Source organism: Hyaena hyaena, unplaced genomic scaffold, assembly GCF_003009895.1.
Source record: "Hyaena hyaena isolate Hyena2069 unplaced genomic scaffold, ASM300989v1 scaffold_1018, whole genome shotgun sequence".
NCBI lineage: Eukaryota > Metazoa > Chordata > Mammalia > Carnivora > Hyaenidae > Hyaena > Hyaena hyaena.
This window is the reverse complement of record NW_024081650.1, coordinates 470,890-495,989: the sequence shown is the minus strand read 5'-3', so window position 1 is coordinate 495,989 and position 25,100 is coordinate 470,890. Positions and strand designations below refer to the sequence as shown.

The following is a 25,100-nucleotide window of genomic DNA, read 5'->3' as shown; positions in this document are numbered from 1 at the left end:
GGAGTTACTATTTACCTTTTAGCCTGCTATGGGTATTTGCATGATAATGGTCTGCCCTCTGGAGTTTTGATGTGAAGTATAACTATGTACTTTTTTCCCCCCTGCAAAATGAATTTATAAGTAAACAACCTTGTGTGGGAAAAAAAGAAACATTGTAAACTAATAGTTGTTTTTTTGTGACTGAGTCTTTTTCTAAAGATATCAATGAGCTTAGTTTCCCATTGTTACCTACATAGATATTGATTGCTAGTTATGTTATACAGCATATCTCACTATATATTATAGAAGTGCTAATTGTCAAAAATACTTAGTTTTTTTGTAGGTTGGTAGCTATCTTCAGTAATATTATGAGGAACAGTATTTGCTATAGTAACTAACTGCAGGTACCCATTATGGCTATAAGAAGTAACTTTATTCATCAATTTAGCAGTGGTTAAGTTGGGTTTACACTGTGGCAAGGGATTTTACTAGACAGTGGTTATTAAAACAATCAATAAGACATTATCTCTACCTTTACAGGAATGGAAAGATAATCATATCTATATTTATATAACAAATGTAGCATGAGTACTGTTATTCTTGTTATAAGAGATGTTGATCAGCAGCACTTGTTTGTTTTAATTTTTTTAATGTTTTATTTATTTCTGAGAGAGAGACAGAGAGACAGAGAGACAGCATGATCAGGGGAGGGTCAGAGAGAGAGGGAGACACAGAATCCAAAACAGTCTCCAGGCTCTGAGCTGGCAGTCAGCGCAGAGCCCGACGCGGGGCTGGAACCCATGAACCGTGAGATCATGACCTGAGCCTAAGTCGGACGCTTAACCGACTGAGCCACCCAGGCGCTCTGATCGGCAACATTTGTGATCATTCCTGCAGTGTCCAGGTTCACCTTCCAGATTCTTTTCAACCCAGGATCACAGAAACCTGCTATTACTCAAATAGACTGAAACTAAAACTGTTTATCATCAGTGCTCTCATACAAGTTTGTTTAAGGTATTGCTGTGGAAGCTCAGAAATTCAAAAGTCTTGCTCTGTATAAAAAAGTTCAAGTGTGAAGAAGTACAAATGAGTTTTGGGTGTTGGGAAAGACATACTTATTTGGAAATGTTAAAAGCCCACAGGTACATGTTTAAAAGAGATGCTTTAAAAAGTAGATAAAAGGAATCTTATATAGTTACCACTCTTTCCACTGTTTCTAGTTTAATATTGGTGTGTCCAAATACATGTTTAGTTTGAAGCATTGATGTGCTGATAAAAAGTTAACTGACGGCACTTAGGTGTTTGTGTGGATGTGTATGTATGTACACACAACTCTGATTTGTAATGCTTGCTGATTTCCATGGTGTATATACTTCCACCTCAGCTGATTTTAATGCAAGGTCATTGAATGGATACAGACTGGGAGAAGATACGTACAATATTTCTCTAGAGCGACTGTGAGTCTGTGCCTACACACCACTAGCCCCCAATCTCTAGTCCTACGCTTTCTCTATCACTCCCTGTGATTATTAGTTAGGTTAGTCTCTTTTTTGCTTATATGCCTTTTTATCCTGCTGAATTCTCTCCTTCTCTTAACTTTCCTCTCCTCTTCTTCCCTTCCATTCCATCCCCATTATTACAAAATTGGAATAAGCAATAAGAATTTGCATCTATACTGGGATATCTTAAATCTTTCTTAAGGTTTTAACAATATACTATTACGGAAATACTGAGCAATTGTGATTAAAATACATTAACGTTCAGCTACTAAGATGCAATTGCTGTAACATAACTGTGACTCTGGGAATATACTTAATGAATTTCCATTTCTTTTGTAAACTCACAAAGGCTATTAGAAGTTTGCTTAAATTCACAAATGAAGAATTTAAAACAGATGAGTCATTTTAATTTCTCTCTAAAGATATTTTCAGTAGTAAATACTGAGAAGGGTAGAGAAATAGTAGCAGAAGAAATAGCATTAAAAGTAGGGTGGAGAAGAGATAAACATTGGATTACATAAATTATCAGTTTGTTGGCCTCTCCCCCCCCCCCCCACATAAAGCCACTTTGATCCTTCTAAGCTAAGGGATAAAACTTAGATGGCGGTGAGGGGGGGGGGCTGGGAGGTGGTGGAGGGAGTTTTCTTGAGGCCATAATTGACTCAGCTCAAGTTATTTAGTATTTCTGTTATTTAAGGTGGGCAAAGGGAGAAGGTATATTTTCATCAGCATTAGGACATCAACACATGGGACAGCTGTGTTACAGGAAAATCTCTAGCCATCTCAAATGCATCATTGGATACTCATAGCAATACCACAGACATGTACAAGTTCAGCAGATCCCGGGATTTCCTGAGAATGTCCAAAGGCAGAGTACTGGCTGAAGTAACTTAACCAATAATTTTGAAGAATGTTTTTGCCCAGATGCAGGAATGAGTATTTAACCTACTGAAACCTGAGGTTGCAGCATTTCTTACCTTCCCTGTGTTCTCACAGGTAGACTGAACTTCATGACTTGTATGACCTGTGAGGTAATGCAGCCGTGCATTCCATAAAAGTGTTTTCCTAAATGCATACTTTCTGGTCAAAATGAAAGAAAAGTAATTGTCATGATGACTGTATTTATAGGATGTTTGGAGTATTTAATTGGCTTGTAATATGTTAATTTTACTTTGACCTTCATATACCTTCTTTTTTATAGCTGAAAAGCAGTGTGATCTTCTTTTTTGCTGACTTTTTTAAGCTTCCTTTATTTTAGAATGATAAATGTTCAAGGAAGGAGTAATCAGGGTGGCAATAAGTAGACACAGGTTTTGAGGAGGCATTATGTTATGTTTATATCTGCTGTTAGAAAATGTTTCAACAACAAGAAAATGTTTTCCACAATGCTTGAATGCTTTAAAATACTTTTAGTATAACCTCCCATTAGAGATTGGTGGGTAAGAGGGAATAAAAGCAAAAATAGTTTAAGAACAACCAAAATCTATGAAAAATATTCTTTTTCTTGTTCAAATGACTCAGTATTCAGAGAATTTCATTTGCTACAACTTAGAGTTATGACATTATTAGATCATAGTGGATTATATGAAATTTTGCAATTTACCCCTGTCTTTCACTTTCTCAGCTAGATTCTGTGGGACTGGTCAATTATTTCTTAGATGAATGCTTTTCCACTGCCTCATCTTATGAGGGTAGATGGCTCCATCAAATTTTAATTTGAGTTATTTGGGATAGTTATAGGTTCTAGAAGCAAAGAGGATTTTTTATTGTTTGCCTTAGTAACCACTCTGTTTCAGTTAAGAAGTCTTGACATTGAGTGTATGCTGATGAGAATTTACTCTTATACTGGATCTCTAGTAGCAACTTCCTGTTTCATTTAAAAAATTACATATGCATTATAATTGGCCTACATGAAAGAATGAATTTAACTGGGAGTGGATACAACTTTAATAGACTTATAATCATTATATATAAAATATAAAATTTAATCTTTGTAAATAAGCTTATTATCCTTAAACATAAATGGAAACAGACTTGGAGAGATTGAATAAGTTGACCAGATTGCACACTTGTCAGGATATAAACCAAGAATTAAATACAAACTAGTATATTCAGAGTGTACTCCTTCCTATCTTCTGAAATAAGGAAAAATTCATAAAGTATCGTTCTCCAAAAACTTGAATTTCTTTTCCTACCATATTTCAGTAAGAAAAGTATCATGTCTGGTAAAAACAAAGAAAATATGAAAATAATACTAAATTTAAGTGAGTGTTGTATCTAAACCAATGAGATCCAATGGGGTAGAGTTCCTAATGGAACACTGGCTTAATAAGTAGAATCAAAACATTCATTATTGAAGTTGCAAGTGACATTCAAGTTGAAATTAAATGTATTTCAGTGGTATCCATTCAACCTTACATAGCACTTTTTTTTTTTAGGTGAAGACCTGGTTTTTCAGAGTAATTTGCTCACATTAAAGGATATAAAATATAAAAAGCTTTTAGTTTTCGACTTCATATTACTTATTATATAAAGGTTTTGTTCATATATCTATCCTTCACACATAATGTGAGTTTTGGCTTTCGAGTACTAGTTTAGAAGAGCTGTGGGCTTATTGACTGAGAGGACTGTCTATTGTGTAGCTGTGAAGAGTTAACGTGACCATTATGGAAGAGTGAGCTTCAGGCTACCCCTAGACCACTTGCCAAAACTTCATTCTGGAAGTTGTGTGGGAGCGAGGAAAAGTACAGAGGTTGGAAGAAGGCAGAGGAGAGATAGTTGTCTGTGATCTAATTTTCTGAGTTGCAAATACTAATGGGAAAATAATCCATTCATATCTCAGAGACTACTTATAGGCATCTTCTACATTAACTATGTTTAGTCTACTCAATGAAACACCTTCATGATCTTTCCACTGTGTGTGTATTGGCTATATAGGTATCTTAACAGGAAGTTATTTTTGCAATGAGCTATATCATCCAGGTTTTACTTCTATAAATAGCATCATCTGTTGTAGCCTTCTCAAGCAGTAGCATTAGCTAGCACCACAGAATATTATTAAATCTTCTCTTCCAAACTTTGAGTCTTCTAGTGCATTAAAAGTTTGGGGTAGAAAATTGCAGTCCTCTATCCTGGTATTGTTTAGTAGATTGCAGGATAATGGGACACTACAGTCACTGATTAATGATGGGCTGTGACTGGTACCAACAACACTAGATTTTTTTTTAAATTTTTTTTAATGTTTTATTTATATCTAGGAGAGAGAGAGAGACAGCGTGAGCAGGGGAGGGTCAGAGAGAGAGGGAGTCACAGACTGAAACATGCTCCAGGCTCTGAGCTGGCAGTCAGCACAGAGCCCGATGCGGGGCTCGAACCCACGAACCGCGAGATCATGACCTAAGCGAAAGTCGGACACTTAACCGACTAAGCCACCCAGGGGCCCCAACAACAGTAGATTTTAACCAAAACTTGGAAAGTGGGGGACAAGTAAAAGCGTAGGAATTACCTTTCAGATTTTATTCCATTGCTACTTATTTCATTGGACACACAGGTTGTAAGGTTTTCAGCAGTGTAAAGCGAGCATTAAAAATACAAATTTTTAATAAAGATCAGATAGCACTTTGAAAATACTTGTTCTATAGAAAATTATAATTCGTGTATACTTGGACACACACAACACACACACACACACACACACGCACACACACAAACGTGTTTGGAGTATTCATCGTCTAATCACATAAAAACATTTCTAGTCATTACTTGTGAGTGATTTATGAGCATTCCCTGGTGGCTATTTATTAGAACCGCTTGAAATAGCAAAAGAAAAGGTGAGTGGAAACTTAATTGCCTGGCTTTATGTTACACACTGCATCCAGTTAAAGTGTGTTTACGGAGTAAATGCTCTAAGGTACTATCCATTATTAGTTTGCTTCTCTGCTACAGTAAGTAAATGAAATAGCAGATAATTATTTCTGATTTTTTAAATGTACCAATATCTATAAAAATAAGTTGCTTATACCCAAAGTTTAGGGTATTATAAATAGTTAAGAATTAAGATAGTAAGTTGATTATATTTTGTTTACTGAAATAAGACTTTATAAGGTTATATATCATCAATATCGACGGAGAATATTAAAATTGCTTTTGTATTTTTCCTAAAGCCTCTTAGTAAGGTCATACAAAGTTACACATTCCACAAATATTATGAGATCTTGAATCTCCTGAACTCTGTGACTTGACATCCCCTCCACCCAACCCAGAATTACCTTCTGGAAGAAGTTTTCTCAAGCATCTTGCGTAAATTTGGGGAGAAAGAGTTCCATGTGAGCAAAATTGCATTTCTCTACTTTTTTTTTAAACCTTATGAAAGTGAAGTCACCAAAGTTATACCCCGATTCACTATTTTAATTGTAGTTTTTCACCATTTTGTATGTCATTTTTTTTATTATACAGTAGCAACAGTAACTCTTTTAAACCTGCCAAAATTTTAAACACCTTCTTTAATTTGCTTTTGGATTACATCAGAATTGAGACATTTTATCCTTGTGATTGACCAGTTTGTGGGGATGAAAAGCACGTGTTCCCTGGGGGATATACAGATATAAGGATCAGAAGCAACCAAATTGGGTTGTAAATCCACTTTGTGCCTTTGAGTGTTGTTGGCATTTCTATCTTGATGTCTTGAGTTGATAGTCATATGTGAGCAGCAGCTCACTGCATACAAAAGAAGCATGATATTTCAGATGTAAAACCACACATATGTTATACTCATTTATGGAAAAAATAAGTTCCTGGTTATCTTCTATAGATGAGTTCTATTCTGCTAAATTAATTTCAATTCAGTTTCTACCTTTGAGTAACTGCATTTTAAATCAGGAAATTCTAAGACTAAACACGCAGTAGACATTGTAAATTCTGTGAAGAAAGAAACATTTTTTAAAAGGCTTCCATATGTCAAATCTATGCTTGTTATTTTAAAAATATGTATATTTCTCCTTTCATTTTTATAAAAACCTTAACAGAGAGAGGGATGAAGACACAGACTTAGCAGTTTTGATGCTGTAATTGAAATGGAACTAGGTCTAACTTTAACACTCATGTGCTTACTACATTACAGATGAGTTTTAGATGTTGAATTTAATTACTCATATAAAATCAACTTTAATCTTTATATTATGAAGAGTTTGGCATAGTACTTAACCACATAGTAAATACTGAACAAATCATATTTATTGTTATCTCCATCATTCTATTAGATGTTTCTCTCCCCTCCATTTTTCTGTTCAGTACCTCTTTACTTTTCTTATTCCTCCAGTTTCACATTAATAGAATGAGAGTAGGAGAAACAAAGAGGAGAAAAATGAACAAATCTGAAAACAAAAGAAAAATGAAATATGGGAGAAATGGAGGTAAGGAATAATGCTTACCTCACAAGGTGGCTGTTAATTATCACATCAGATGTGTTGTATTCTTTGTTTTCTTTCCAGGTCATATTTACATATAGCCACATACAGATTTTGGCAGAGATTTAAACTATTAAATTATGAATGTGGGCACCCGTGTCCTAGTATACAGATCTACCAATCACTTCCTTTTCTAACCCTTCTTTTCCCAGTAAAAACATTTCATTCATATTGCTTCATATTGAGGTGGCATCTTCTGCCAAAATACTTGAGTCTTCTCACGGCATGAAACATTAATAGGTCCAAAGTGAAATTCACTATCTTTATACCTTGTCCACCAAACGTATTCTTTACCTCATTTACTCTCATTCTTAATGTAATGCCCAAGTTCCAGTGCTTAGGCAAAACGTCTTAATGTCCGCTTTGATTCTTGTCCCTCTGGGTCCTTTTCTGTTTCCTGAGAATACTGCCTCAGCAGTTCTGATGTGTCTGCACTGCAGGCACGTGATCCTAGCACCTTAATTAGTTCAAACCTGAGTTCCACTTCCAGCTATTCAGCTAGCAGATCTTGTCTTCATCTCTTCATTCTCAAACTATCCTACATATTACTGGCTTCCTAAACAAGATTTTACGACATTAGTTTTCTCTTTAGAAGCCAACAGTGATTCCATGTTCAGGATGCTCTTTCTAGATTATGGGTATCCTTTCCTTATTCCAACCGAGTTTCCTGCTAATATACTTTTTTCCATGTAGATAAAGTTCTTGTTAGTTGATACTAATGTTTTAATTCTATGAAGCATGCTATATTCCAGAATTGTTTGACATGCTTCATATTCATTCTGTATTCCCATTTTTCAAAAGTTAACTTTGGGCCTGTAACTAGGTCAATGCACTCAAAATCAAGATTGACTCTTAATGAGTACTTAATAAATACTTTCTTTTTCTGCATTGCATTCTCCTTTCCCACACATCATGCTTAGTTCTATCCCTTTGCCCTTAATTGTGGTGTTCCCTGTTTCTAGAATATTTTTGTCTCTTCAGTGTATGCAGTTCACATCCACCATCCAAATACTAACTGACTCACTTAGTTCGCAAGGATCTTTACTATTGTCAAAATCCTGATATATTTATAAGGAGTTCTGCATAGTTTATCATGTAACTATTCTAATCAGTTTTGTCTTTCAATTTTTCCAAAAATTTTAACAGTGTTATAGCAGTCAAATGAATATTTAATTGTTCAAATATTCATTGAATTGATAAAATTTTCCTGTTTTCTCAAACAGATATTTACTTTCTGGAAGGTTTAGTCCATGTCTTAGCTTTTTTCTTTTCTCATTGATCTCAGCAATGTGCTTGGCACTTACATAGTACCTGGTGATTGGATATGGAAGAGTACAGGCCATCAGTCTTTTGGGACTTTCATGAGAAAATATTTTTTCATAATGTGAACCTAGATTCACTTCCACCAAAGGGAATACTATAGATTCAGATACAGAAGTGTATTAAGTAGGTAGATACAGAATGAGATTAATTATCTGTGTCCATTTGGAGATATTAAAGGCTGTGAATTTTGAGCACTTACTTTATGTAAGGCACTGAACTAAGTGTTTTGCATTCATTATCTTAGTCCTTAGAACTAAGTTCAGTTGTGGAGTAGATGATGTAGCTTACCCTCAGAATGGTTATACAGCAGCTGTAGGAACAGATTGTATTTTAAACCAAGGTAGTCTTGATATTAAATATGTGTACTTGTGCTACGTATTGCATATCATCTTATTCAGCATCATTTTTGTTGGAGTTTTCACTACTGGAGAAATATCTCCCTGTTTAAGTTCACTAACTTTACATATATTAGATGATACTTGTTTTCAGTAAATGTTAGCCTTTATTGTTGCCATTTTTCCAAATTACACAAAAGTGTTCATGACACTGTCTTTTGCCTTATGCAAACTTAAGTTTAAAGGAGAATCAGCTGTTTATTACTTATGTAAAATCTGTGTGTGTGTGTGTGTGTGTGTGTGTGTGTGTGTGTGTGTACCTGGGGTTTCATAAGGACAAAGAAGATTTAGTGAGTGAGAAGTAAAAGTGAGGTACTTGGCTACTGTTTCCAGTCATCTCTTTATAGCAGGACGCCTGCACAGTGTATCTGGAGGGAGTCTTGTCTGAGGTCACTAAGGGGAATTAGGTGATGGATGTCAGGTATCTACAGTGGTTGGCAATGTCTTAGAAAGGATTTTGAGTATTTATCTACTTTATATGTCTTTATGCAAGGAATTTATATCTTTTCAAGATCCATCATGTCATTTTTCTGCAAATTGGAGAATGATAATCATGGAAGGCACTAACACTCTAGATTTTATTTTTGTGTATACCATCCTTGTGCAGTTAGATATGGAATTTGAGAAATAAAACTTCACTGGAGAATAATAAGTTAAGTGAAAAGTGAAAGTAAAACACATTAAATTTTTTTAATTTTTAAATTTTAAATTTTCATATAATTTTAGACTTATGGAAAAGTTACAAGAATTATATAAGGAACTCTTTTATACTCTTTAGCCTATTTTAAAGTAGGGTTATATATTTTTTTAAAAAAGGTTTTCTCTTCCTCTTAGCATTTGCAAATTATATAATAGATCATATTTTCAGTGGTAAATTATAATTTTGTTTGTTAACTGTAATTTCTTCTCAATTTTATTGAGATATAATTGATATATAATATTGTGGAATTTAAAGTGTACATGTTGACTTGATACATGTATGTATTGCAAATTGATGATCATCATGGCACTAGGTAACACCTCCATCCTGTCACATAATTACCACTTTTTTGTGTTGAGAACATTTAAGATTCTGTGTTTAATTTTAATGCTTTCTAAAGGTTTTTTCAGATGAAGATTTCCTCCCAGCATCCTGTTTTCTTATAATTGTCTGGCTCTTACATTCAGTTCCTTGCTCCCATACCGAAAACCTCTTCACAATATTCCCACAGATCCAAATTAAAATATTTATCTGTTTTAAAGTGTAAGTAAATCCCAGTTTGGAGTTTGGGGCCACAGTACTGTTCATTGAAATGAAATCAGGTACTATTTTAGTAGGGTTAGAATGCAAACATCCAGACAAATCCCGAGTGTAAAGAATCTAATTAAATAGGGAAAAAAATGAGCCTTATTTTACTTTGCAGCTATAGAATAATATTCTAGTGCCAAACAGAAGAGCTTTTTATGGTTCAATTTTTAAATGATGCTTGAACTTGACTGCATTAAACTAGTATAATTAAAGATATTTGTAAATTTAATATCCGTGCTATTTCTTAGTTAAATCTTAGAATATGAAATTAAATATTCAGACTAGGATCTCAACATGTGTACTGTTTTCAATTATTCACATTATTGTTAACATTGAGTAAATTAATTGGTGAAAATGACCTTGTAAAATAGAAAAAACGTGCAAGGTATTTTTATTTCATTTATAGAAGCTAATAGGAGAACAAAAGCTGTTTATTTAAATAAGTGAATAAAGGAGCTATCTGTTTTTTCAATATTTGCATGGAATTATACAGAATTTAATTTATTTGCATTTTTAATTTCAGATTCAAAACGCTAATGATGTATTAATTGCTCCACTTGAGAAATTTCGCAAAGAACAGATAGGTGCAGCAAAAGTAAGTGCTACATTTTATTATTCTTCAGATATCATCCTGATAATTAAAGATGACATAATTTCGTATGTTAACATTTTTGAAATTAGAATGACCTTTTAAAAATTCTGTACATCATTTTTAATTTTTGCACAGAGTCTGTTACAAAGACTGGAATTCTTTTAAGCATAAAAGATATTCTTGTATTGAATACACAAAGTCAGCATGTTTTGACTGAGTTCCTCCCATCCCAACATTTGTGGGAAATTAACTATTTTAAAGAGAGTGAGGTTAAAGTAAAATTGAGACACTTGTTCCTAACTATATAAAATAAAAATTAGGTATTGGGTATTTCAAAAATTTAGGTAATAATAATAAAATAACTTTCATTATTTTTTGTTGTTTTTCCTTATTAATAAAAATGTGTTTGTGAAAAAACTTTAGACATATTTCTCAAGCCTTTGCATTATTGCTTAATTGATTCTAGACCAGTTATAATTTCCCTGAGCCCAGTAATTTCTGAAATTTATTTGCATCCTCTTTCTTGGATCTATACCTACACTACCCGGGCAACATTATATAAGGACATAAAATTTAGGGTTTCCAAAACAGAACTCATCGTCTCCCATCCTTCTTCCATCTTTTCTCTATTTTGGTTTTCTATTTAGTCAATGACATAACCCTTCCCCATTCGAGTAGTATTGTCTCTTCTACTGGAGAATTATTTTTCCTTCTTTCCTCCATCCCTTCTGTCTGAAATACTGAAATAACTTACGAGTTGGTCTCCTTACTTTCATCCTAATCTGTTAACACATTTTTTTCTGTCTTTATCCTTCTTCCACAATGAAGCCTTCAGTGGTTCTCCTTGAGAGATGGTTTAATTTTGTAATGAAAGCTTTCCACAATGTGCCTATTTGCAACATTTCAGTATATCTCCTTCCTCAGGCACAATTGTCCATTCATCTGTCTTTGTATATACTCTGAATATGTCCATGACTTTGCCCAAACTTTTCTCTCCCTGGAGTATATTTTACCCTTTCTTGTTGAAGTCTTCTTAGCTCTCTATGGCTTCATTCATATCCCGGCACCAGAAAGAAGCTTTCTCTCTCAGAGAGAGAGAGAGAGAGAGAGAGAGAGAGAATGCACACACAAGTGGGGGAAAGGGGCAGAGAGACGGAGAGAGAATCTAAAGCAGGCTCCACACGCAGCACAAAGTCCAATGCAGAGCTCAATTCCATGATTCTGGGATGATGACCTGAGCCAAAATCAAGATTAGGATGCTCAACCAACGAGCCACTCAGGTGTCCTGGTCTTTCCTCAATATTATTTGTTCCCTTTCCAGAATTGATTATCTTATAGAATCAAGTAGTTTTTATGCTTATTTCCTGTAAGAAGCTAACAGTCTGTCTTTATTTAGAATTTTGTGTGCATTTCTCTACTAATTATCAAGTCAGGGTCTAAACCAGAACCATTTTTATGTTAATTAATTCAGCAGACATTGATCAATATCCTAGTTGGCCCACTTGTGTGGCAAGCATAGTGTTTGTTAAGATTAAGGGATACAATTGTAAACACAACAGACTTGCTCTCTGCACTGTGTCCCTTATTATCTTTTGTGGAAAGCAGACACCAAAGTAATTACAAATACACTGAAGATTGTGATGCAAAAGTTAAGTGTACTTTGTGAGAGTGTAATTAATAAAACTGACCATGTCCAGAGGACGAGGAAACGCCTTCTGGAGGAAGTATTGGTTAAACAAAGAGCTAAATGATAAAGAAATAGCTAGAAATGGGGGTTCAGAGGCTAGAAGGGAAGATTCTTTCATATTCCCAAAGAGGAAGCAGAGTGAGTATAAATAAAGGCCTTAAAGGAGGATAGAGCCTAGAATTTTAGAAAAAGGTCGAGGCTATTAGAAATATAGAGGACCATGGAGACAGATGGCATGCACATAGCTTTATTAATGGTCCATAGTATTTTGTTCCTTATTTTTTTTTTTTTTATGTTTTATTTATTTCTAGGAGAGAGAGAGAGACAGCTTGAACAGGGGAGGGTCAGAGAGAGGGAGTCACAGACTGAAACAGGCTCCAGGCTCTGAGCTGGCAGTCAGCACAGAGCCCGACGCGGGGCTCGAACCCACGAACCGCGAGATCATGACCCAAGCGAAAGTCGGACGCTTAACCGACTAAGCCACCCAGGCGCCCCTTTTGTTCCTTATTTTAAGGGTATTGATAAACCAAAGAAAAGTTGTAACTAGATGAGTGATGTTATGTTTGCATTTTATTTTAATTATGTTTATTTTATTTTATTATTTTTATTTTATGTATTTTTTTATATTTGCATTTTAAAATATCCCTCTAGTTGCATGTCATGCAGGGATTGGAGAGGGCAGGACTTCTCTGTGAAAATAATTTGGGGGCTATGGATAATGACTTCAGATTCGGAAGGTAATAGTGGCTGTGGAGAAAAAGGGATGTATTTCAGAGGTAAAATAGGAAAGGTAGGAAATGGGTTACATACTGGGAAGTGAGGAATAGGACATTTCAGAGATTACTCTTAGGGTTCTGAGTTGCATAATTGGGTGATTTTGGGAGCAATTTACTGAGATAGGCAACATTTGTGTTTGGGTGCCAATAATGAGTTTGGCTTTAGACATAATGAACTTGAGGTTCCTCCAAGACATCCAGGAGGAGATGGATTAGATGGAATTCTAATTCCAATCTGTATTAGAAACACACATTGGGAATCATTGTCCTCTAGGTGGTAATTATATTCATGGGTAAAGTTAGATTCCTTCTGGGAAAGAATAGATTGAGAAGAGGACCTCGGTTCTATATATTCTGAGAACTCAACATTTGATGTTTTGGGAGAGAAAAGCAGGACAGGTAAGGAGGTTGAGAAGGAAGGGCAGAAGAAGGAAGAAAATAACAAGAATATGGAGCATGCTCAGAGCAAGGAAGAGTCTTTTTTCCAAGAATAATAGTAGCTAATCTGAATTGACATCTATATTTTAGGGGTTTTCACGGAATTATTACATCTGTGACTTATTAAATTCTCACAAGCAGCCCATGATGGGAGTACAGGTATTATACCTGCGTTTACAATGAGGAAAATGATGAAGTGATCAATCACAACAGATGACAGAGCAAGAGGTCAGACTGTGTATCTGAAATTAAGCCATTTTACCTTGGAGCCTCGATTTACAATGTTTCACTTCACTGAAATTTTTATAAAATTAAAGAACTTTGTGAAAAATTCTTTAGTGCAGGATATTCCAAGTATTTTGGCCCATCTAAAGTAGATTTTACTTGTCTATGGGTTATTCTTATTTAAAGGTTTCGGTTAGGTATAGTTAAAAGAAAGTGAATAATTATACCTATTTTATTTTATCTCTTTTTTACTATTATTTTATTTTTAAATATCTCAGTTGCTGGACATAACAGCTGAAAAACACACACAATGTATAATGCCTTTTGCCTAGTCACTGGGAGGTGTTTTAAACTTGCTGTTTAATGAATTCAGATGAAATCTTGAACCTAAAGATTACTGCGCTTGCTCTTTTGGTTCTGGTGATTCTGTGTACTTTATCTGCCTGATTCTTTTAATACTAAATTGTAATCTGCTCAGTAATCCTTTTTCAGTAAAGTGAATAAAAAACAGGCATTTTCTTCTGAACTATATGTATAGGTCTGTTTTATTTTGGTATTGTAGAAACATCATGGTGGAAATAAAATATTTGAAGGAGTTTATTTTTTTCTATTGCTTTACTCCCTGTTTTATTTATGTATTTTCTTGGTAAATAGAGGTAATTCTACAGATGACACTTTTATAGTCCGTACAATAGAGGTTTCCAGCAAGTGTTCAGGCTGATGAGCTGGAAGGCAAGAATGTCAGTTAAGTGTAGACTCTTCCACTGCAGTCAGTGACCTCCTCAGCTTGGGCCAAGTGGAAAATGCTGAGTCAAAGTAGCCCTCTGATCACAATCTGATGATCCTATTTAACTGAAGTGGACAAAGTCTACCGACCACAAACATTTCCTTTTGTCGTGTGTTTTGTGGACTTTGAAACATATGATACTTTGCTGTAGAACACGAGGCCCTGTGTGAGTTACAGTTGTGGGGAAAAAGCACCCCTGAGATCCATTAGGAAAGATTAACAATGGGGGTTGCTGAACTAAAAGATAGAGATGGTTCCTATTTTTGAATAGCTGAAATTATCCGTAAATAGTTGCAAAACTGTATTTATTTAGAGGTTCTTAGTATGCTGGTGTATGCAGACTGGAATTGTTTGCAGGCCTGACATATTACATGTGTCAGAGTATAGAATTGAATATTTGTTTTTTTTCTAATTATATCCTGTTACACTGCTAATTTCAGTTCTAGAAATGAGTAGAAAATTAGGTATTCAGGATGATTAATACAAACTAAAATTTTCATGATATAAGTATATCCAAAACAGCATTATAATAGAGAAAAATGAAATGTAATTTGTTTTCACCTGTTTTATATAAGTTGACAACTATATTTGGTTGCATTCAAAATCTTAACCTTGTTTCCAGTGAGAATTCATTTTTAAGTTCTATCTATACTTGGCACACCTGTTCCTACATAAACGGGTGACTCCAATGTATAGGTAGAACTCTGTATCTGAGTTCCTACTCAAAGGCAAATACATTAGGAGAAATAGTGTAAACATACCTACGTACTGGCCTGTTACATATTTTAGGAAATGGAACCGGCTTTCAAGAGATCCAGGACTCATTTTCCACATATAAACAGACTGATCAGCTGGTTATTGCCACAGTAAGGATTAGAACTCAATTCCTTAGATCACTGGTCTATCAACTCCTCTATTACTCTTCTTTAGAATACTCTTTGGTGAAAATATTTTATTTTTGTTATCCTTAGCAAATGATTTAGTGTGCAATGTATCTTAATTATAAAAATGTTTCAAGTATTCCCACTTTGTTTGTTTCAAACTTGCCCACTTTGAATCAAGCCCAGTTAATGCATTTAATTTGATTTTTAATTTTCCTCAGCATACAGCAGGTACTTCATACTGACTTATTTCATTAGAGAGACGATACCTGAGAAATACTGCCCATAAAAGACATTTTCATTTCTATAGGGAGTGTTTTTTAAGACTGGCTTTCATTCTGGGGCACCTGGGTGGCCCAGCTGATTAAGTGTCCGACTTCAGCTCAGGTCATGATCTCACAGTTCGTGGGTTCAAGCCCCACATTGGGCTCTGTGCTGAAGGCTTGTTTGGAGCCTGGAGCCTGCTTTGAATTCTGTGTCTCCCTCTCTCTCTGCCGCTCCCGTGCTCGCGCTCTGTCTCACTCTGTCTCTCAAAAATAAATAAATGTAATAAAAACTTTTTTTTAAAGACTGGCTTTCTTTTTTAAGTAGACTTTAATAGAAATCATATGAACATTAATTTATGGTTTTAATAGAAAAATAAGCAACATAATATTAGTCATTTCAAAATAAGACCTGATTTTCTTTATGTTAGTTTCATGGTGAAGACTGTAATGGAAACTGGTAATCACTGTCCCTTCATTTTCTCCATAGTAGAGTTTGGTTCTGTCTCTGAGCATTTATTATTATTATTAATTATTAATTATTATTATCATTAAGTTTATTTATTTGTTTTGAGGGAGAGAGAGAGAGACAGCACAAGTGAGGGAGGAGCAGGAGAGAGAGAGGGGGAATGAGAGAATCTCAAGCAGGCTCCGTGTTGTCAGCACAGAGCCCAATGTGAGCCTTGAACTCACAAACTGTGAGATTCTAACCTGAGCCCAAATCAGGAGTTGGATTGCTCAACTGACCGAGCCATCCAGGAATGCTAAGCAGTTATTATTTTTAAACATGTCTTGCACCTCTAATTATTTTAGCATGTTGTATCTAAAATCTGTGGACAGTTGTTATGATTAGTTTGTCACAGTCTTAGATTTCTTTCATGTAAAAAATGACTTCAGTCTAATTTGTTGTCTCAAATAGACAAATGACTTAGAGAATCTAGAAGGATTATAGATGCTTTACTTATTCCAGATTATAAAGTTTTTGCCACTTAACTGAGTTCTTAATCTAATTTAATGGGTAGTACATTCAAGTCATGGTGGGAACAGTCCAAAAGAATGTGGTTTAGAGTATCAGAGTATGGATTCAGTACATCACCTTACTTTTCCTCCGTTTGTCAGCAAGTTCTACAGAGGATGGTCAGGATTGATTTTGCATGTGCTGCTGATAGCTGCTGTGCTGAATCTGTTTCCTGGACAGATGTTCTCTAGGGCTGAATTTTTAGAACAAATTATAAACATTTGATAGTTGTTTTGAAATTCTCCTTATTGTCCTTTTTGTCATTGGAACCTATTTTTGAGGGGTTTGAGAATTGATTTTTTATATTTGGTCATCTTTTAAAAATAATAATAATAGGTAACCAAGTACTATTTTACATGAAACTCATTTAATCCTCACACCAGCATATTAGATAAGAAAACTGTTAGCACATTTTATAGATAATAAGCTGAGGTGCAGAGAAGTTAAGCAAATGGGCTGAGGTCTTGTAACTGGTAAGAAATAGAGTCAGGTTTTAAACAGAAATGAGATAAAACCTATAGAGTTCTTGAGTAGCACCACCACATGTTTGATGCTCAAGAAATATTAATTAATGCCTTTATTCTTAAAAAAGGAAAAGTGGCTAGTTAGCTCATTTGGAGAGCAGAAAGTGTTTTATAATTTACCAGCAAGTTCTATAGAGTCCTACACACTTGAGATCAAAACCTGACACATAATACTCATAAGAACTATGAACTTGGGTAACTTAATTACCTTTTTTAAGCCTTAGTTTTCCTATCTGAAAAAAAAAAGGAGACAGTAATAAGAGCATCTTCATAGGATTGATGTCATAGCATAATTTGACATTTCACATAAATTTCTTAGCATAATTTCCTCTACATAGTAACTACTAAGATGTTAATTGCTTCTGTAGTTAACAATCAGTATTCACATTATATACTTTTTGTCAGTATTAACCAAAGTATTACAGTAAAAATAAGGTCATTGTTCATGTAATTTAGTTTGCCCCCTTATTTTCTTTTGCAGGCAGAGAAAAATCACTGTTGAATCGTTGACTATTAAGTGCAGTTCACAGGGTTACCAAGCAAGAGGGGCTTACCTGTACAGTAACTATAGTTAATAACACTAAATTTTGTGAACTACTACTACATACAGCAGTCCTACAAAGTAGGAAGTTAGTAAGTATCATTTTTTACATGACTAACCTGACACCTAGAAAGGTCAAGCAGCATTGCCAGCAACCCAGAGGTGCAGGTGTACTTTAGCAAGGGACTCAAGTCCAACACTTCTGCTATCTAACTTATTAATTTGGGCAGCATAATATACCTGCCTTTATCATAGGAACGTAAGAGTTGGGGTTTTTTTGTTTGTTTTTGTAATTTATAGTGTGTTTTCACCATCCCTGTAACATCCTTGTGAGATGAATATCAGCTCTAATTGACCCCATTGCCACCACTAGAAAACAAACCAGATCACATCCCCTGGACACAGTGAGTCAGTAGTAGTCTCTTTACTTAACACATGGTACCATTCAGTGTCTCTACATGTTTCAAAAATTGCTGAGGGCATCGTTTTATTTTACATCTCAGAGCTTGCCAGTCTATTAGAAAAGCTGAGCCTCCCATAGTTAGAATTCTGGATAGGGACATAACCTAAAGGCCTTTGGCTGAAAAATTCAAGTCAGTATACATTTATAAACTCACTATATATTAGGTGTATATGTATATTTATATACATATATAGATAATTATAACTTTATTAAATGGCTATTAGGTGCTCAGATAGGAGGATAAACTCTTGTGTTATATTTTTATTATAGTAAATTGAAGGTAAGATTACCACTGTTTTTTACTTCCTGATTATCCTTATGTTGATGCCTAAAGACTGATACTTAGGAAATATTTTAAGCTTCCCACAGATTATATTTTTAATAAAAGATACTTATGCTAATTTTAGGTCAAATATATAGCTTATTAGTCATTGCAATTTACAAGTGTTTTACATAAATAGTAATTGATGAACTGCAATGGAGCCTCACTAATGTCATTGTTAAAATCTATACTGAGAGATCTAGAGAATGAAATCTTGTTATTCAATAGAATTCTTCAGTGGTCAGCCTTTTTTGGTGGGAATCTAGCCTTTTTCCATGTAATGAAACCTTCTCTGTAGCAAATTCATTTATTAAAATTAACCTGGTGGAAGGAGAAATGCCAGATAACTAATGAAAATTTTCTAGGTCCCTTGCTTTCAGTAGGGACAACAGTGAGGAGTTCAGAAGTTCTGGAAAGTTTAGAAGTTCAAATGATCTTGAAGTATCACCCCTGAGGACATTTCCCCTGTGAACTTTATATCTTCTCTAGAAAACAAGGTAGTTTCTTTGTTCAATAGCTGGCACTTTTATCGGTAGATTCATTTTTTCCTCACATCTACTGGCTGCCTTAATGCAGAAGAATTTGCTACTTGAGAATTTATGCCTCTAATTGACATTTTTCCTTACACGTTCTGCCTTTTTAATTATCCTTGAGGTGGTTGGGAAGCTATCAGTGATTACTTTTTTTTTTCAAATTTACATGATTAGAAATATTCTGAAACACTTAGGAGACCTCATATTGATTTCTATGGAAAACTCTACACCATAGAATTGGAAAAGATTTTATTTCACACTTAAATTTTAGACTTCAACACAAGCTGCAGATACAAACGTATACATTTAAAGCATCAGAAATGGATGGGTTTGTAGTACACATCATTTGATGTTAACTGGAGAGTTCTTATAAAATGACTACCCTCTGTGAGTAATACACTCCTGTGTTTAATTTCATATGATAACAGTTGCTTGTTTTTTGAGAAAACACACATAAGTGTCAGAATTTATTTTCAGGGTGATCTAGGAAGGAAGAAGGAAGATAAGGATTTTTCAAATAATTATTAGAGAATACTACTTTTTGCACCTTAACAATCTATTCTTTAGGGTTGTTGGAAACGAATTAAGTCAGCATGTGAAGTTTTTAAAATATTTGCTCATTTTTGAGAGAGAGAAAACATGAGCAAAGGAGGGGCAGAGAGAGAAGGGATAGAGGATCTGAAGTGGGCTCTAAGCTGATATCAGCGAGCCCAATGCAGAACTCATGTGAGATCATGACCTGAGCTGAAGTCTGAAGCGTAACCAGATGCCCCTCACCATTTGAATTTTAATGATATTTCATTGGGCTATTCTTATTGCCCTCACCTATATTTTATGTGTTATCAGATTGGAATTAAAACTTTATAGTACATACTGGAAATCCTCTAAAGACGGTAAATCAGCGAGTTAATATTTAGGAAACTTTAATAGATTTAAAAATTAAATTATGAAAAACTTCAGACTACTTTTCCTACAAAATTAATTAAACCTTTTGTTACACCTGAAATACAGAAAATTTTCAAAGCTAGTCCAGCAAACAAAACAAAACAAAACAAACAAGTACTGAGTACCCATTGTCAAAGTTGCTAGGGTCCTTGTCAGGAAGTATTTATTTGCATTTGCTGAACATTCCTGTAAAATATACATACAGTTATTTTTAATAGGACATTGTTTCAGCTTATCAAACTCTTGTGTTCTGTTATCAGTTTTAGTTTTTAAGTGTCCTTGCTAAAATTCAGCAGTGAAAACTGAACTTGAAGACTCAAAGGGTATCTGGTTATTATAACATTAAAAATTTTTTAAATATCAAAGTGACCTATAAAATTACTTAAGTTTTCATTGTTCATGTCACACTGTTTTTTCCAGATCAAAATCAAATCTCAGCAGCAATTAAAGTAGAGCACTTTGATTCCATTCTGGGTCAGTTGACTGTGGATCTGATGGTTAGACTTTTGCTGTGTTTCAGTTACTTCATTCTAAAGTAATGAAATATTTTGGCATCTATATTTTATCATCTAATAACAGGTTCTCCTCTGCTTTTTAAGCCTCTGTGCCCCTCTCTGAGTCATTAGAAAGTGGATTAGCATGCCATCATCCATCTTAAGTCATTGATAAGAAAAATACATTCAATTGGACAGTGTTGATCTGCTTTGTCAAGATGATATGAAGTCTAGAGACACAAAAAATAAAATATGGTGCTTGACTTCATGGAGCTAACAGTATAGCAAAAGAAGCCACAGAGAAACCGATAACTATGATAAAATGGAATTAATGATGTATCTGAAATATGCCCACAGTATTTATAAGCACAGTGGAAGGAACAATTCATTCTTTTAATCAGGGGGAGGATGGCAAAGACTTTTGTGATGTTCTGGCATCAGCAAGTGCAATGTAATGGCTAGCAGAAACTTTCCAGTTAGTGCAAGGGATAAACGGCATCCCAGACAAAAGAGACATAATGGTGTAAAAAAAAATTGTGATGGCTTAGAAAATGGCTTGGAAACTTGATATATTCTGGTGTGATAAAAGCTGTTACTTTTAGCCTCTTTTTCTCCCTAACATGAACCACATTAAGACATGCATTTCACATAATTCAATGAATACATGCTAACATACTTCTATTACTACATATTTAATCTGGTATTTTCAATTGTATTCTACTCTAATCTGTTTCATTCAAACAAATACAGGCTCTCACTCATGAAACTGGTTGTGTAACCCACCAGTGTCATAACCCATAATATGAATAAATATTGGACCACTGCTTAGCATGTAAATGTAAATGGAAAGTGAAGGCAAATTAGTGTGAAATGAGGTAGGAAATAATTCAGTCAAGGCAGAATAATGGAGAGTTTTGTGTTGCACCAAGGAGGGTTTGTTTTTTTGTTTTGTTTTGCTTATTTTGGTTAATAATGATGATGATGATGAACAGATTATAATAGATAGTGATCATACGTGTCATACGTATTCTAGGCAGGTCACATAACATTTATTTCATCTTTACAACTCTATGAGGTAGGAGCTATTGTTTTCATCCTCTTCTGACCAATAAGAAAACTTGAGCCACAAAAGGAATAATGTCATTTGTAAGGATTAGGCAGCTGGTAAAGGACAATGCACAGGATTGAACCCAGGGAGTATAGCTCTAAGGTCCATGCTTCTGACCGTGATACTTTGCTACTCATATGGCAGACGTAATACTCATGTAGGCAGAGTCTTAGTCTGTATATTAAGAAGATAACTTATGAGCATGGTATAAGGAAGGAGTCTGAGAGACTCAATATTTGCATTAGAATGTTTATGAAATATTTTTCTACCATTAGGAGATCCAGTCCCATTTCTGTGTTCCTGCCAGCCCCACAGGCCTGGTAACCAGAAAACCATACCAGCGGAAAGGGAACCTTTGGCCTATGTCATATAAAGGTCTTTGCAGAAAACTACAAACCCCTAGAATAATCCTCTCCCCTTCTTAAGTAGTTCATAGATGATCCTCTCTGCTAGCCCTGAGGTTTCCTTAGGCCACTGCTTTTTATAATTTTCTGATTTATCAGCTCCTGCCTTTGTAGTGCTTTTCTTCTAAGTCAGTATATGTCTCCAGTCTACCACATCTTTCCTTTTTTAAAACTTTCTTCTGTCCTTTCCTGTTGGTATGAGAGGTTGATGTTCCCATCTGTGAATTCAGCTGTTACCAAATTCCCAAAGGAATGATGGCCCAGGAGAGAGTGATCCCACCATCCTGTGTAAATTTTTTTTACCAGTTCCAGTGCAGAGCCAGTATCTCATGAAGGGACCCACGTGACTCTATCCTCTTCTTCCTCAGGATGAGTTTTCCACTCTCAAGAGTTTAACAGGGTCCTTTGTTTTCTTTCTGAGTTTTAAATGTTAATTTCTGTTTTAAGGCCAAGATTGATAAACTGTAGGCCAAATCTGGCTCACTGCCTATTTTTGTATGGCCCTTGAACTATGAATATGTGTAGTTTTACATTTTTAAATAGTTTAAAAAAATTAAAAGAACAGTCTCTTGTGATGTGAAAATTATGTGAAAACAAGATTTCAGTGCCCTTAAACAAAGTTTTATTAGAAGACAGCATTGCTCATCTGGGTTTTTTTCTATGGCAGCTCTCACCTTGTAACAGCAGAATTGAGTACCAGTTGTGTCAGAGACCATGTGGCCCACAAAGCATAAAATATTTACTATTTGGCCCCTTGCAGAAAAAAATTTACAATGCCTAGTGTAAGTCTTGAAAAAAATTTCACTTATAACCTCTGCAGTCTTTTAGGGCTTCATACAAATGTGGACCTTCTCTGGTGTCAGATTTAAAATGAAATTGATGACTTGGCCTCCTAGGTTAGAAAACCACAGAATTTATAGTAAGATAAAATTGAATGTGACTTTGAGCAGATTAGTGGTTAAAAGTCATGTTTGTAACATAAACACCAAGATTTTTTATTTCAAGCGTATTTTATCTTACTGGTAATCTTCCATCTTTGCTGGCAAATATATAGTCTCAATTTAGATCTATGGTTTTTTGCATATGACAATTTAGAAGAAGATGAAGGATCCTTTTTACTTCTGAAGTAGAATATATTTAAATAGTTAAGAGATGGCCAAGTAAAAACCACTTTACAATTGCTTGCTTTTGTTGAGATTTCACATCACAACTGGAACTGCTAAATATGTGGACAACCCTCCTCCCAAGAGTGTTATTCTAAGTAAGACTGTGGTAAATCTCATCATAGATTTAACTTTCTTTTGTTTGTGTGTACCATTTCTACACTATGCAAAAGTAGCCATTAGTAATGGAAAAGATTAATTTGGTATTGCAGGATTGTACAATAAAGCGACTCATTTGGTAACCAAAATTATTGAAATTTGTGAATATGTTTGTAAAGACTTAGAGCTAAATAACAAGTATGTTTGCAACTGGACACATACATTGAGAGAAATAGGGTAAGGTGTATCATTTTTATTCACAATAAAAAGCAGCTCTCACTGACTTTATCAATTGGTTTTACTTAATACAGCTTCTTACTGTTCTGCTTTTATAGTAGATTTTGTGTCTTTCTCTTCTGTATCCAGTCAGTAATAATATGACGCCAAATTGAATCTTCTCCAGAGACCAGGCAGCCCACGCTTGCATTGAGAGCCTGGTGATTTACCGAGTCTGAGTTGGACAGATGACCTCTACAATTACTGTAGAAACCCAGTGAGAAGTGAAGTGAGCTCACTGTAGAAAGATTTCAAGCATTGAAAAAACTTGCCTTATTTGGTAAATGTGGTTAACTGGTCCCAGCTGGTAATGCTGGTGAGCTCATTGTGAGATGCATTGTCTTTTTAAGCCAAATTCTTGTTTTTTTTAATCCATTAGAATTAAAATGCTAAATGGTGTTTGTTTAGTTTTTCTTGTTGTGCCATGGACTAAAAATCTGAAAGAACAGTATTCCCTCTTGAACACTAATCTCAAATGCATTGATATTTAAAAATTTTCCTGTATGTATTTTCTGGTTTGTTATGTTGTTTATTTAGCCTTTGGGAAATTTTGGTTTTGATTTATTCCTCAAATAACAAACTCCTTTGGGAAGCAAATTCATATGTATTATGAGCCTTTACTGTACTTTAATATTTATAGAGGCTACGCAATACATTAGAGTTTTAGGACAAAATCTCTTAATTACCTACTCTTTAATTACCAAGTGGCACTTAATGTTTAGAAAAGAAAGGCTGTAGCTTCTCATGTCTTCTCTTTAAAACTCCTACCTGAGGTTTGGTTGTATTCTGTACTTTCAGAGAGTTTTTGTCTTTTTCTTTTGGAGGAAAAAGCATAGGCTTTTGAGTCAAATAGATTTGGGTTTTGATTCCTGGCTGTGTCATGTGTGAAACTGATGACTTCAGCACAGTTCTTTAATTTTGATGGCAGTTAAAGGTGATACCTATTTCTTACCAGAATTTGTGAGAGTTAATATATGTGTGGAGATGCCTAGTATAAAATTGCTGCTTAAAAAATGTCAAATCATTCTAGTCCAGCAGTGGACTACTTGCAGCTTTTCCTTGGCCTCACTTTTTTTTTTTCACTTTTTAAAAATTAATTATTTATTTATTTTTAAATTTACATCTAAGTAATTTAGCATGGAGTGCAACAGTGATTTCAGGCATAGATTCCTTAATGCCCCTTAACCATTTGGCCCATCACCCCTCCCACAACCCCTCCAGCAACCCTGTTTGCTCTCTGTTTTTAAGAATCTCTTATGTTTTGCCCCCCCTCTCTGTTTTTATTTTATTTTTGCTTCCCTTCCCTTATGTTCATCTGTTTTGTATCTTAAATTATTCATATGAGTGAAGTCATATGATATTTGTCTTTCTCTGACTGACTAATTTCACTTAGCATAATACCCTCTAGTTCCATCCACGTAGTTGCAAATGGCAAGATTTCATTCTTTTTGATTGCCGAGCAATACTGTATTTATATATATACCACATCTTCTTTATCCATTCATCCATCTATGGACATTTGGGCTCTTTCCATACTTTGGCTATTGTTGATAGTGCTGCTATAAACATTGGGGTGCATGTACCCTTTGAAACATCATACCTGTGTTCCTTG

General features: G+C 34.7%; 1 protein-coding gene across 1 annotated transcript in view; it reads left to right on the top strand.

Annotated features, from left to right (window-relative positions):
- ARHGAP42 (Rho GTPase activating protein 42) overlaps positions 1-25,100 on the top strand; it is a 268,642-nt gene that overhangs the window by 134,008 nt on the left and 109,534 nt on the right. Inside the window, exon 4 of the mRNA XM_039221800.1 lies at positions 10,473-10,544. Within this exon, the coding sequence (XP_039077731.1) occupies positions 10,473-10,544 (72 nt within the window). The remainder of the gene's footprint in view (positions 1-10,472; positions 10,545-25,100) is intronic.